Source organism: Bolinopsis microptera, chromosome 2, assembly GCF_026151205.1.
Source record: "Bolinopsis microptera isolate Bmic1 chromosome 2, MBARI_Bmic_1.0, whole genome shotgun sequence".
NCBI classification, from domain to species: Eukaryota; Metazoa; Ctenophora; class Tentaculata; order Lobata; family Bolinopsidae; genus Bolinopsis; species Bolinopsis microptera.
In genome coordinates this window covers 20,364,611-20,380,580 of record NC_087073.1, presented here as the reverse complement: position 1 = coordinate 20,380,580, position 15,970 = coordinate 20,364,611, and the positions used below count along the sequence as shown (strand labels likewise).

Below are 15,970 nucleotides of genomic sequence, written 5' to 3'. Positions count from 1 at the left end.
AGAAAACGGGAAAACCCTATGAGGGCTCTAGAAATGAGAAGCGTGGTTTATATAGTTAGCTATTATAGCACAGGCAACTGTGCTGATAACACTCATATAGAGGGAGAATGTGGTCAAAATTCGACACGACCCAAACCTGCAAAAGATTAAATTGTAGTCTAAATAGTAAATGGAAACGGAAGCACTGAGGCGGATTTTAACTTTCTAAAAGAATTGATATGTCGACTTACAATCTTTCTTCGGTTTATAATATGTAAAAATTTGGTATACTACCTGAGCAATTAATATCTTACGATAGCGAACCTGTGAGCCAATATTCCTGAGATTTCAAATGAAGCTGCTAAGGTGAGATACTGTATGCAATCCAGTATTCCTTCTTCCATGGAGAAAGTTCAATTTCGCACGATACTTGTTGAGAGGCGAGGAGTCTTACTAATCCAGCAAGCTTGGAGGGGGATTTGTTTAAAACATATAAGTTCTTTCATTCAAATTTCTGATTGTTTCTGAATAGACTCAGTGAAGACAGATTCTAATGGAAATAAATAGCTGGATAACGTATCGACATTTCTACGTCATACTCATATTCTGAAATAGTATTAATTCAATTATAACGATCAATATTTACATAAAAAATGTGACGACAAATTTTATCCACTGTAAAATAGTTTTTAACGAAATCGGAGCAAACATATAAAAATATAAGTGATACGAAAAGTTGTTTTAGCAGGAGCTTTCAAAATACATGTGTAAATCGTCTTCAGCCAGTCTAATCCTGCAAGAATCTGGAAATTCTTGTATTGAACGAACCAGGCAAATATATTTCAACTCCATCTCCAAGGTTGGTGACACCAAATACTAACAGAAGCTTGCCTATCCATTCTTGTCAACGAATTTTCTCGCTCGTTTAAAGGGTCAGTTTCATATCCCTTGTCAGGTTCGAGCATGAGGTCAACAAAAGCCACCTGGTTTGAAATACAAAGTAAAATATCTGATACAGAACCTGACAAAAAATCAACAGAAAAGGTTTCAAGTAAAGTTAGACGCGCACCAAATAGCTCCAGAATATTTGAAAATTGTTAATTTGCAGTCTGTCTGTCTCCTTCTAATTCTCAGAGCTCTGCTCTTCGAAGAAGAAAACAACAATATCCAAAACCTTCCTGCCTGTTAGTTCCCATCGTATCATCCTTAGGTTCCCACCAACAGTCACGTGACATCACACGTGACCACTTATCAGAATATCAGTATCTTGTTCACAAGTACTGAGCTCACTTTTCCTCCAATTATCGTCATTTTTACCAGTTACGCGTTTTATAATCAATCTCCCAATTGTACATGTAACAATTTCTTAAAATCATACCACTTAACTGCATTATTGTACTTATAGTATGGGAACTTTAACATTCAATTGAGCAAAATTGATGGTATCAGATTTTCTGCAAAAACTCGGTCTACAGACTCCCTAGTAACACCACAAAAGTCTCCTATTTTCCCGTGGGAAAAGTCTGTGGAGTGACTTAAACCCATGAAGCCCATGCGATTTTTTCACATTAAATTCATATTGGTTTCATCTTACAAACTATTCCAAAACTCGCAGGAATAAAACGAGACATTGAAAAGAATGTTGAGACGGTAAAATTCGCCAAGGAAAACAGAGAGGACGACATGAGGACAGTGTACGATGGAATGGTAAAGAAGCTGGAGTCTCAATTAAAGAACAAACTCAACACACTCAAGGGCCAAAAAAACAGCATTTGTAATGAAACAGAGTTTCTAGAGAAGATTCTCTTTACTGTTGAGCGGGAGGTTAGTTAGTTAGTTAGTTAGTTAGTTAGTTAGTTAGTTAGTTAGTTAGTTAGTTAGTTAGTTAGTTAGTTAGTTAGTTAGTTAGTTAGTTAGTTAGTTAGTTAGTTAGTTAGTTAGTTGAGTTTATTTTTTAGCTAACACATGAAATGGAATACTATCATTGATTAACTCATGACACTTAAAACAACACAAGTCAACTTTTATAGCATCATGCCTCAATTTTTGCAATTTTTTCCTTTCAGTTAAAACAAAAGTCCAAATCGGAGCTGATCAACAGTGTTGGTCACCTCATGGACATGTTCTCCAAAGTCCACGAAACACCCATGACTAACTTCACTAGTGCCCCTGTTCCTGCTGACTTTGTATCGGAGATAGTCCCTCAATATCAGTCCGCTTCTTTCGTTCTCAGAAATTTCAGGTACCCAGTGCAGCTCCTTTATCAAATTTTCTCATTTACTAATTTGACTTAGTCAAGGTATATTATATCATTATCGTCATGTTTTGAATCGAATCGTGCAATGTTTACTCTAAATAGTGTATACTGTATACTCTAACTAATGTATACTCTAACTAATGTATACTCTAACTAATGTATACTCTAACTAATGTATACTCTAACTAATGTATACTCTAACTAATGTATACTCTAACTAATGTATACTCTAACTAATGTATACTCTAACTAATGTATACTCTAACTAATGTATACTCTAACTAATGTATACTCTAACTAATGTATACTCTAACTAATGTATACTCTAACTAATGTATACTCTAACTAATGTATACTCTAACTAATGTATACTCTAACTAATGTATACTCTAACTAATGTATACTCTAACTAATGTATACTCTAACTAATGTATACTCTAACTAATGTATACTCTAACTAATGTATACTCTAACTAATGTATACTCTAACTAAACCTGATGAACTCAATAATACCACACCTCTGTCCCCTCTCAGTATGCTGAAACGTAAGGCAGATCCAGTGTACAGCTCTCATCTCAACTGTAACGGTATAAAGTGGCGACTCAAGGTCTATCCTGACGGTAACGGAGTAGCTCGCAGTAACTACCTTTCTGTTTTCCTCGAGTTGGTCGAGGGAGTCTCTGAGACTAGCAAGTACGTTTGTTTCCTTACTTTGGGTTTATCTGTTTTTTTCTCGTTAACTATCGTCTTTAAAAGTTTTTTTATTTCTCCTTTATTAAAGCTTTATGAGTGCAGATACGTTAATTATTCGTTTGTTTTGTCTTTAGAAAGGTAAGTATGTGACTGGCTCAGAAATGTTTAAGTTTGATAGCTTGTGTATTGGTGAGAGTTATTAATTCAGCGCCGGAAATCCCTCTTCCGAGTATTGAATCCCTATTTTGCCAAATGTCACATACAACTCCTCCTGTTAGTGTTATGTGTCTCCCCTTTTCCTGTTATAATGACTTATTTATTGGGTTTCATTCGAGAGCTTTAAACATTTACAGCATTAACTTGAGACTTCATTTCCTTGATAAATAACAATATCTTTCTGAACATGGTTTTAAGACGAATTTGAAGTATGCACCCTGATTGTATTTTAAGAAGGAAACTATTACTAACTGTTAACCTAGAATTGTCTCTCAAAGTCTCAAAAAGTAAAAAATCCTCTACCCAAACGCTCTGAAATGTTTTAACGTTTCGTGTTATCCAGGTACGAGTACAAGGTAGAAATGCTCCAGCACAACTGTAATGGAACTAGAAGTATAGCTAATGTCGTCCGAGAATTCGCCTCCGACTTTGAGGTTCGTTGTTAAGCCACGTCTTACATCAGTTAACAATCAGGACAGAAGAAATTTCATTCCCTTACTTTAAATTATGATGAAATAAAATTAAAATACAAAATATAATTGGAAATTGGAAAATTAAGACGGTAGTCGAGTCGCTGTTCAGCTTTATGATAGAATAGGTTCTAACAGTTTTTCTGGCAGGTAGGGGAGTGTTGGGGGTACAACAGGTTCTTCAGACTTGATCAGTTGGAAGAAGGAGGTTACCTGGACACCGAGGAGGACTGTGTTGTCCTCAAGTTCCATGTTAGACCTCCTACCTTCGCTCAAAAGTGTCGTGACCAGACTTGGTTCGTCGACTTTTTATCACTTATTTCTTTTTAATTGTTAATTTTCGTTCATTGTTTGTGCTTTGAGCGATATCTGTTATCCTGTTATTTCATTACATCATGTAACTACAGTGTAGAAACTCAGATGGTCTAATATTTATTCCCAGGTATATTTCAAGCTTAGAAGAGTCCCAATCACAGCATATTGAGCAGCTGAACAATTTGAAAATGTCGCTGAAGGAACGGTCACGTGTTCTGCACGATGCGCGCCCTCACGCGGAGTGTGTGCCTGCACGTGATGTTACCGACCGGACTGATCGCACTGAAAATAGCATCGAGGTGAGTCCCAGCTGACATTCTGATTAATCTTGTAACAAAATTAGTAATTTGTTACTGTGTATAGTATATTAGAGAATGGCGATGGAGGATGAGTCGAAAGCGTGAAAATTGCTTATCGATCATGGCCATGGGTACATAACCTACTCAGTACTCATATCACGTGTCAAGACAAATATGACGGTTATTTCCGACTGATCTGCTGATAACAAACCACAACAAAGTTAGAAACCTAAAGATCTGTGTTAAGTGTCTTCTTATGTCTGATATAACGTTTAGCGGTTTAGATATCACCAACAAGACGTGTTTATTATAACTTTATAACTTTATGATGACGAAATATGGTAATACATGCCAAAATGATAAAGATAGCGGTGTTGTACAGTCTATTAATTTAAGACCACAGCTTTTCTGAGTAGCACAAGTGTTGGGACGTATTGTTCTGCTGTTACATGTGCGTTGTGTTGTTTTGTTCAGATACAATATTATGGTCGTGATGCGTGTCTGCAGATTTTAAAGGTATCTATAACTATTTATAACTATTTATAACCGAAGTATTTAATACCCAGCCACTTTCAAGTTCCAACTTCTTAACATCAGTATGATGACAATTTGGTAACTACTTTAAATCTTTAATATGTTCAAAATATCTCCAAATATGTATTTATATCTACGCGTTGCGTAGTAAGATGTTATGTGGAAGTCTGTGTTAGTGTGTTTCTCTAATGGATATAATTGTAATGTGAGTGACAGTTATCCGTCATTTCGTTCATTTATTTGCCTCAGTTATCATTCACAATTTAAATTTTTACTTCGGTCGGTACCAACAAGATGTTTCTCATTCATTCTGTCAAAGTGTTGATGACGTGAGAGAGGTTTTGCTTGGAACTGTTAAGGCCAGAGGGGGGGGGGGGTAAAAGTCGATTTTCCAGTTTTCACATATTTGATCAGAGCTGCTGGAGGTGGAGACGAACAAGAAGAAAAAAACGTTCAAACGTTTTTAAGATATCGCGCGCCAAATATTGAGGTTTACATGTAATTACATGTAAACACTTTCTCGAGATAAAATGAAGTAAATCAGCACTACATCTATTTAGAAATTTGTATGTCCTAATCTTACGATAAAAATAACAACTCTATCATCTGATCTATTTTCGCTATACCTAAATTAGGAGGTTAACCTCATTCAATCACGTTTGGATATTACTTTTTCAGATAATTACGAACCTAAAATTTAGAGTTTACATTTGCTGACCGAAATAACAAAAAATTATGGAGTGTAATAAAATATTAACCTCAATTCTATTAACCTCAATGTTGTATAGTCAATTTTGTGAAAATCGGTTAACCTCAATTATTAAAAAAGTTAAGCAGCTACAAATATGTGAATAGCAGCAATGTTTTTGTCATCAAAAATTAAATTGATTTAGAAAATAATGTTTTGGTCGATTTTTTTGACCCCTTACCCCCCCCCCCCCCCCTCAGGCCTTAACTATTGGCTGTTAGAATTAAAACTGCAACAAGTATCATCACTCGAATAGTTTCTGCAGTATAGTGGACCTATTTTGTGATTTACAAGTTTGCAAGCATATTATATTATGTGGGGTTTCCTCTTTATTTATTTCTAAAAATTCGTGTTTTTTCGCCATTCTCGACAGAAATGGTAAAAAATTTGCTGTCAAGATGAATGATTAATCATTTTTGAAATAACGAAAAGTTTTATCAATATTCACTTCTAAATTTGTTGCAAAATATTATTATCAAATATTAACAAATTAAAATTGAAATTTCATGTATCGGGACTTGAAACAGTGATCTCCGCACATACCCCTAACTTTCAACTAATTTCAGGCGAACGATATGAACTCTACACGGAACGTAGATCCAGACGACTTGTTCGACCTCACGGACCTACCACCTCCCTTCGAGAACAGTGAGGAGGAAGAGGAGGAGGAGGAGGAGGGTGACGAGAACGACTCTACTCTTCAGAAAATAAGATACTCCATTCAGCTGGTGGTGAGTAAAAGTGGTAAATTCTTCTTGGTCTGTGAGTGTTGAAGACGGGGACGTTAAATTCTAGAATTTAGAAAGCTTCTGATTTACGAACTCAATTTTAGTTAGTTAGTTGCATGAATTGCCGACTTCACCACTTAGTAGACCATTTTAAAAATATCTTGATAATTTAGACCACTTATTTGAATTACTAGGCCATATATTCCTACCAGACGCGTCTAGACGTCTTGAAATTTTTGAGAGGCCTCGCATTTCCGAGCGAGATAAATCACTCTGTATTAGAATCATGTCGATAATCTTCCAGAAGAGCCCCCTAGCAGTTAAAGTTCACGTGGATGGGCATATTTTAGAATACTGACTCCGAATCCCTCGCATAAGCAAACATATGCTTCAAACACAACACGTACATAATATAAGGGAGCAGGTCAGACTGCTCGTAAGGGTTTTCAGACATTTTGGGTTTAGGATGTAACAGAGATCTGGTTTCATGCCGTCTGTATTTAACTGTAAACACCTACAGAACAATTTAGAATAAGTCACATGACAGCGATCGCAGAGTAATTATTCACTTTTAATTAATCATCACTATCTGTACATTTCACCACTGACACGTATCACCATGTCCACAGGGCGACGAACAACGGCCCTTATCAGCCGACAGCTGGGAGAGAAGACTGATGAACCAGATCGGAGTTTCCAGTTTCCCTGGAACCGCGGAGGACACCCTTAATACCTCCCACCCTGCTTCTGAGGTAAAACGGCTGGCGGGGCTCCCTCTAGATGTGCGATTCTATGAATTTTAAATTTCGATCAGAGTTAAGCTTATCTATTAGATATTCGAAATCTAAGTTACATCTTTACAAATCATGATGAGCAAAGGATCAGCTTTTTGAATGTTCTGATGTAATGAATGTAATGAATTCTAAATTGGGACATAATTTGATACCGAGCCCTCTCCTAGGAGTCATTCACCACACTACCCACCATCGAACCTCCTGCCATTGTAATAGAGAATGAAAATCAGGCTGGCCCCTCTACGCCATTGGCAGTTGCATCGGTAATACTAAATAACTTGATCCAACTTAATAAAGCATCCGCTATTTTGGTGTGCAACGTGTGTTCCTTTTTTTTCAGGTGGTAAGATTTCTCGCACATTACCGATCGTTTGTGCTGTAGCCATTAAATGGTGTGTGCTTGCTGAGGATATTTGATATTTGATCAGCGATTTATTGTTTGTAGCAAAGCACTAAGTATTTTACAAATCTTATTTTTGTTAACAGACTCATTAAACGTGTTTAACGTCGATTAATTTAACTTAAAAAGGTTTTAAGTAAATATTTGAATTTGTTTACAGTTGGGATCATCGATACAGAGCGTTACTAGTGTTACTACTGACGAGCTGGAACCCGAGCTAGTTGACCTTATCGAAAGTGAAAGTGAAACTGAACTCCCCACTCTTAGCGCCTTCACCCCTGAACAAGTAGGTTGCACCCGTTTTAAGGTTGATTCCTCGACAGATTGTATAACCATGTGGTGTGTTACCTGAAGAAAAGGCTGTGCTTTCCATACGAGCTTGATAGCCAACTTGACGACTGTAAATCTTCCGGAGCCGAAAGGCAAATTCAGTTGAAGTTTTTAGTGGCGGTAAAATGTTAGGCTCGCCATGGGATACGAAGAAACAGTTCAATATCATCATAATTATTAGTTCTACAGCTGTTCAGCCTGTTTACCTATCGATTCCATAGATATGATTTTCGATTATATCGTAGAAGTTAAACGATGCCCTCAAATTGGCACTTACTGAAGACCCTATTACACTGCTTACTGAGGAGTATGCTAAGCTGTTGCTTAAGTTTGGCAATAATAATCAGTTGGGTCATGACACCTAGAGAAATTTCGCGTCATCTAATTGTCCTTATCTAAGCAATATTATATTAATCAATTTAATAATACTTATTTGATAAGTATTATCAAGTATTATCAAGGCTGACGTTACTTACTTTGGTTACTTTGGTGTGCTTCATAGAATCCTCTATCGGGTCATCAGAGTTGCTGACCACCCGGACAGCGAGATCGCTGCCTTTATTCGTAGTAAACGCTTCCTTATTTAATGTTATTACTTATGTTATTTAATGTTATTTACTTCTCTCACGATAAAAATATGGCGGGATGCCCGAAAAACCGTCACATTTTAACGGTCATGATTTTTGCGACTGACTGTTCCTTGGAAATCACCGATTACCACAAGAAAGTTACTGATTTTTTCGATTATTTTTCTTTTGGCACCATTCTTGGTTCAATTTCATTAATTTCTCTAATTCTAGTCCATCAAATAAATTGGGAGCTGCTAAATACAACAATAATGTTACTAGAAGGCCATCATAACTCCGACAGTTATTTAAAATATTATTTTGACCCCACCACTGCTGTTGGTTAATAAGGTCATTATTATAGTTAATAGTTATCTTATAGATTTTATCAACAAGAGTTATTCAAAATATTTACAGATAGTCGCGACAGCTCAGTTTATTGTTGAACCTTTTATCTATTTCCCTTTATCTTTAATGTTAATACAATTATCATATCAAATATAACCGCTAGATTCGCGTCTCTTAGCGATACAGACATTGGACTTTAATATTTGATATTATGTTCGTCGTGGGTAGTGATCACTGATTGTTCTGCAATCTGCAAGATATAGTCCTTTTACGTCGTGGACAACATCTCGTAACATCCATGAATCATCTAGAGAGAGAAGTAAAGCCATGAGAAGTTGAGCTGCTGTTCCTGTTTAATGGCCGCACTCACCTGTCAACTGACACGTGACCTGGCACGTGACCTGGCAACTGACACGTGACCTGGCACGTGAAGGTTGCTGCAATTTCAGTCCATTCTTGGTAGCTTTGATCACACGATGGTGATCAAAGCTACCAACCATGACATAGGTGTGTCAGCCGTGTCTGTCAGCTTGGGATTTAAACTCTTTGTAATGGTGTGTCCCCCGCTAAGTCATCAATATAGGTGGTATCTATGATTTTATAAACCGGCATTTATAAACGTTATCGTGGTCACCAGCTCAGTCCTCAAGATTTTGTTAACCGTTTATAATGGTGGTTCCCTCGCTCAGTCGTGTGAGATGGTCAAATTTGTCATACCTTTTTGGAATGATCAGTGAGTTTCGCCTAGGTGCCATATTTGATGGTGCGCGGCTTTGGGAGCAAAATTAGGTGTTAAAGTCGCGTAATTTGACGAAATTCGTTGATTTTTGTCGTATTATTCTGTAATATCTTCGGTTCCTGATCATGAATCATGGTGAAAATTTGTCAGAACCTTCCAATCATACTTAACTACCGAACCTAAATTAGTTGGGAGAGATTAGCCTTGATAAAGAGGTCTAAATATGACAAAATAGGTATAAATTCGTTGATAACTCAAATTCTGACCATCGAAATTGCTCAAACTAATTTAGGTTTAGTAGAACATAAGTGTTTACGTAAGCTGACCAAATTTCAACAAAATTGTTATATGGGAAGTATTATAACTTTTTGATTGTTTCCGAAATAATGTGCTGGCCGAAATACAGGCTAAAAAGTCATAAGCTAAGTTAAGTGAAGCCATTTGTGGATCTCCTTTCTCAATTAGACAGACCTTAATATAAGGTGACTAGCACCTGTTAGTTATAGTTCCTTTCTGTGTTAATTTGTTAATTTGTTAATTTGTTAATATGTTAATCAGTGATGGCACTGAATGTCATACTCAAGATGGATGCTTTCCTGGTCTTCTCAGTTCTTGTCCAAATTTTCGCTAAACTTACTTGATTGACTTTAAAACTTTTTACATTATATCGTAAAGCATCGGTGATTTGAAACTTCAGAAACTTCTAAAACTTCTAAACGCTTCATCATCGTAGAACCTGATAATTTAATTTGTTTAATTTAATTAGCGACCTGGGCAATTACTTCTCGACTTGTTATCAAACCAATTTTATAATTATTTTAGTTAATATAATAAGCTCACGTGTTAATAAATTTATTAATATTTACTTTACGGGGATTGCAGTGATTATTTCTTGATATCTCCTGTCTACTTATTACGTCTCAAAGATTTTGTTGATATGAAAGATTGGTTAGTCACCATATTTTTATCAAAAATTGAAATCAAATATTTTTGATCAAAAACTTTCTGGTATTTATTTTGTTCTAAACATTTCATACAAATTACAAATTCTTTGGAATTTCGAAGTTAAAATTCCTTTAATAGAATAATCGATTATAAATTTAAAGTTAAAGCATCAAATTTAATGATTTGGAAGTTTCCATTAACTCCGGCTTAGCAACACGATTTCCTGGTTTAATTAAAAGTAACATTTTACTTGTCCAAATTATTGAATATATCCATTCAGCCATTCGTGTTGCGCAATTTATGATTGAATAAATCTTTACTTTTATAGATAAAATATTTTGTTGACACTTTATACCTCGAATTAACTATTTCATGGCAACATTTAATTCGGTTCTGTCGACCTGTCTCGCTAAGGGAATGTTGCTATAAAATGTTTGCGCATTTCATTGCGGTCTGTTTGGACTATAGAGAGAGTTCATACTTCCATACGACAATATAATGCGTGTTTTCGAATATCATAGGCGGGTCTATACTTTTGCATTTCAACTGCGATAGTGAAGGCCCGGCCGTATAGATATACAATTCTCTGAGCCCCCAACCCACGATTTTACTCTATATTAGAAATAAATACCGTGCGAGTCTGCAAACCCCAAAAGACCTTGTAAATCGAGAAATATTCTTCAGTACAATTAGTCGCATTAACAGATAGACCAGTGGAGCTAAATATCCCCTGAAACGTTCTCTGAATCGTCACAGCTTCAAAGCTGGAATATTATTTAAACACTTAGTAAACGTCTCATGTTCTGGTCGGGATGACTTCATGGCTACCAGCTATCTACTTAACTTCTTACTAAAACGAATGACGAAACGTGATGATTGCTAAGGGAGTTTTCTACTTAGCAGTTGGCTTACTAAATACTTCTGATTGGTATTTACTATAGTTCGTGCTATTACCGTACAAAACTCTAAACATATATATTTTAAAACTAATGTCAACTACTGTTTGACATTAGTTTCTACTTGACCCTACGTGAATACTTCAAGTACTGACTCAGTACTTGGGTCTTGGTGCATGCGTCCTCGTGATAAGGAGCTGACTTCTAACCTCTGCCGCGCTCATAATCATTAACCAAGTATTTCCCCGCCTGTTCAATTATTCATATTGCGACAAGATTGTCGATTATCGACAATGAAGTCATAAACTTAAAAGTCAGTGGTGTCATAGCAGCCTTGTTATCGACTACATCATCTGCTAACCATCTACATCGTGATACTTTAAATAATCCGTAGACATGATGCCGCGGAAGTTCCGCCCAGCAGCATTCTCCATCGGACATATCGTAATATGTAGTAAGTACCTCGACATATTTGTCTGTCTGCTGAGTAGTGTGTTCCCTTTATTACCATTATTTAAATATCACGTGTTCTAATTGTAAAGGGGCTCGCATAATCCATTGACACTCATACCTTTCATAACAAGCGCGGTGGAGGGTGGTATGTCAGTTGTTTGTATTGATAGAGAGTATCTTAAATAATAAATATCTATTTTGTTTATCATGTTGTTTAGATGTTTTAATTTTGTATTTGCCTTATAACGAGTTATACTTTTGTTCACTTTTACACATTTGCTCACATCACTCACATAATTATATGAGCGGGAATCCCACGGATAGAAATACCTCATTTCATTAACTAGCTTAGACGCGATTCAAGTTCACCATCAGCCGCTCTGACATGGTTATTAACCATTTAATTGGTTAACCACCTTCCTTGTGTTGTTGGTTAATCATATGAGCGGGATATAAATACCTCATTTCATTCTGTAACTGTGTCATTGTTCGTTGCAGATGGTTCCCATCAAGATTTTAATATTATTTTATCTTTTTTTTAATGTTTGGATACTTTAGCTAGGGTATAAATGTTGTTGATCACCTAAATCACCTGAATCATTGTAAGGCATTGGTTGTATAAAATAAGTTGCTCTGATCACAAAACATTCCTCTGCACAACAACCGGTCGCTTTTTTGTATTGAAATTCTTTAGAGAACGAAGAAACTGTAGAATATGTGTCTATCATCGCCCGACATGTGATAACGATGCTTCGAAACTCAACTTTGTTATCTGTCTGCACGTCTTATGACATTTAAATCTTCCGTTTATTTCACATCATGATGGCCTAAATAGTAAATGAGTGGAACATTTTTCACAGTTAAAACACGTGATTGTTGTTAACTATTATATTTGTTCTCCACTTTAAGAGCTTATTCGTAAATATAATAAATGATTTTATTAGTATTTGATGCGTATTTGATTTAATCTTATAAGTACATAATTTGAATAATTAATTTTAATTGGCAATTGCCAACGGTACATAATCATCAACTTTATTTACCACAACTCCCATAATCAGATTAACTCATATTAAGATTTTTGTCAAGCAGTGCGTGATGAATCTTTTAATAATTCTTTTTAATCTAAACTAAAATTAAGAGCTGAAGCTACCTTTTAATTTAGTCTGGAGCCTGACATCTTGTTCGTCTGAGCCTGACATCTTGATTAGGGCCCTACATCTGAAGTTCTCGCTCAATAATAACACTGTCGTAATTATTAAATTAAATTTCGCCAACGACCCTGTCAAAAAGTTGACAAGTAACGAGCAGTGGAGTGCCGTTTTGAGGCGGAGTCACGTGTGTCGTGTCACCATTTAGCTCGTTACTATGACAACGGTGCTGATTGATGCCAGCGCTGTTCCGCTTACTTGCATCATTACTTCAAGTTGGTATCAGCATCACGTTTCAGTAATGTTATTAGCATAACGAAGAGGGACCCTCTTTGCACTTTCACGTGAGATGTCTTTGTGCGTATTTGCCATGCGGGCGCTGAAACCCTGCCTCACTTATCAGGATTATCTTTGCACCTATGTATTATTGTATATATTAGTACAGTAGTAATAAAGTCCTACAGAATATAATATATTAAAATATATTTTATCATAGTATTCTCCTCTTGACTATACCGTTAAATAATAAATAAGAGCTTAGGGCATGGGCACATGTTAAGTAATCTTAAAGTTCGTTAGTCCTAAGTCCACAATGCGCTCCCCCAATTATCTATCTATTAACCCAGCAACAACTCCAGTACTCCTTGATTCTACCCATTTGTTCGGGCTCTCTCTCTCTCTCTCTCTCTCTCTCTCTCTGGTCCGTGATTTCTTCGTCTCCTCCTTACCTTTGTCTCACTATCAATTATTCAAATTATCAATTGTTCCTCCAGCTCCGTCCTCGTCGCGAATTGGTACAGGTTATATAAACTGTATAAGCATTATACACGTTAAGTGTTTTAATTGAGAGCGAGGTGTAGAGGAGAGAGAGCGGGCGGAGAGAAGTGGGTAGCATGTGCACATGTGGCACCCTCACCTGCACCCCCTTAATCCAATCTAACAATTCACACCGGTCCTTTGGATTGCTCACTTTGCTTCCTTCGCTTCTACCGCTAAAAAGTCTGCTCCTTTGGTTTTGTGGTGGTCCAGACGCTTCCTATAGACCTAATACTATTACTTTTATTTTGCTATTATGTGCCATAAATTTATCATTATTTGTTAGGTTCCGACCCGACCGTTTATTCGTTCAAGGATAGCTATTAGTAATAATACAAAATAACTTATTCCATTATGTATCTAGATCAGTCTGTCTTTGATTTAGGTTTAATCATGTTTCTATTATTACCGAGAAAATAGTTGCAATGAACTAAATTATTAGCTCGTTATCAGTGAGTTATTTATGATTATTTTGATATCCACTTCTCGAGTTAGCGAGCACATGTCTGAAGAAAGGAAAATAGTCAATATATTTCTCTGTAACGCCGACATCAAAAAAAGTCGAATGATTTGTTGTATTAAGAGTGTTAAAATACCTTAAGTTAATAACTGAACGAATTCTTGTCACTTTATTTATAATATTTATAAGCTACTATTACTAACAGGGACCCGTCTATTTCTAACCCTAAAGTGGTGTCAAGACTCAAGAGACTAAAATAATTATTATCTATTTGATTCGCGTTTTTGACACCACTTGGGGTCCAAATTTTGGGCACTAAAATTCTTATTCCTCGGCCAATTTTTTAAAATGCTGATTTGAAGGCCATTAAAGCATTTGAATCAGTAAACAAAAGTTTAAGTTGTATATCTTTCACGGTTTTTGCAGAAAGTCGTGTTAAAGTTGATCCCGTGGTGTCAGTAAAATGGCACGGATATATAAACAGATATGTTTAATGTTGCCATAGGGTGGCAAGTCCCCATACATCGTGGTCCGGTAGCTTTATTGCGTCCTAATATATATATCGTATCGCTTTATATATAGTAAGATTGTCTTATTTTTAAATTCGGGACCTTCGTCCGAGTGTCCGAATATTGAAAATGCCATTTAGTATTTGAAATTGAACACTTGTAACGCTACTAATGCTCTTTAACGAAAAAGTTAAGTATTTCAACACCTTCAGCATTACTAATACTATATATCGTCTGTTTCAAATATAATAGAGAAGTCGTAAGAGTTATCGCAAATTTTTGACATAACAAACTTATTGATGTACATTATAAATTATTATATGATCAGTTATAGCCTGGTTGGACTTTTAATAGCGGCTAGGTCTTTTTTGTTGTGTGTTGTTTTTTAGAGTATCCACTTTTTTCCTTTTTTTCCCGGAGTGTCAATAAAATCAATTATATTGTATGTATACTACAGGGCCAGGGGGGGGGGGGGGGCTAAAGTCAGTACCCATACGTTGGGTCTTATACCACCTCCGTGTTTCATATTTGAGACCTGTAACTTTGCAGATGGTATACTGTCACTACTCATTCGAGGATTTCGTCAAATCATCACCAAAATTTGAACATCCGATTTTTGAGGCCACACCCGCTCAGCATTGAATTGCTTATACTTGTGTTTGTGAACATGTTAATGACTCCGTTGTAACATATTGCTATAGGTCATTAAATCCGGAATATAATCTGAAAAGATGGTGCGAAACGGATTTTTAAATGACGAAGTTATCAAGAAATTTGTTTATCTCGTTAGCAAAATCAATCGGTTAATTAATGCTCTCTGCACGATTCCCCTAATTATGCAGATCTAGTTTCAACCCAATCAGCTGATCACACGTAATGAACAAACTCGTTAAATGCTTCATATCTCGATCATCTGAGAAGCTAGAACTCTTATTTTTTCCGGACAAATGTAATTTGAATAGCAACACATAATTCAATACAATTTGGCTAGATCCGATCATTTAATCTATCAAATAAATGCAAAAATGAACCTTCATTCGAAAACAATTAACACTAATATTCTTTGATTTGATGAATTTCTCGAATGAGTGGTGATAGTAAGTCATACCAGAAAGAATTATCTCAATCAGACACTCAGTGACTGAGCTATAAAGGCCAACGTATGGGTACTGACTTTTGCCCCCTCCCCCCTGGCCCCCCCCCCCTGTATTTCAACTGACGATTTATCAAAATAAGTCAGGGTCTTATGATTATGATGCAATTGTCTCTAGAATAAATTGAGTATCTTCCATAGACCTGACGTCTGTCGATTCAAGAGAAGAA

At 36.1% G+C, this 15,970-nt stretch overlaps 1 protein-coding gene across 5 annotated transcripts in view; it reads left to right on the top strand.

Moving 5' to 3' along the window:
* The window catches only part of LOC134811899 (E3 ubiquitin-protein ligase TRIM37-like), a 44,146-nt gene that overhangs the window by 11,925 nt on the left and 16,251 nt on the right, over positions 1 to 15,970 (top strand). For 2 of the 5 annotated variants that reach the window (XM_063819041.1, XM_063819044.1), the window contains 10 exons: positions 1,595 to 1,803; positions 2,046 to 2,221; positions 2,772 to 2,930; positions 3,490 to 3,580; positions 3,767 to 3,912; positions 4,059 to 4,230; positions 6,079 to 6,243; positions 6,870 to 6,992; positions 7,202 to 7,297; positions 7,595 to 7,720. In XM_063819041.1, coding sequence (XP_063675111.1) covers positions 1,595 to 1,803; positions 2,046 to 2,221; positions 2,772 to 2,930; positions 3,490 to 3,580; positions 3,767 to 3,912; positions 4,059 to 4,230; positions 6,079 to 6,243; positions 6,870 to 6,992; positions 7,202 to 7,297; positions 7,595 to 7,720 — 1,463 coding nt within the window. The remainder of the gene's footprint in view (positions 1 to 1,594; positions 1,804 to 2,045; positions 2,222 to 2,771; positions 2,931 to 3,489; positions 3,581 to 3,766; positions 3,913 to 4,058; positions 4,231 to 6,078; positions 6,244 to 6,869; positions 6,993 to 7,201; positions 7,298 to 7,594; positions 7,721 to 15,970) is intronic. The other 3 variants (XM_063819042.1, XM_063819045.1, XM_063819043.1) reach the window with 2 other exon arrangements.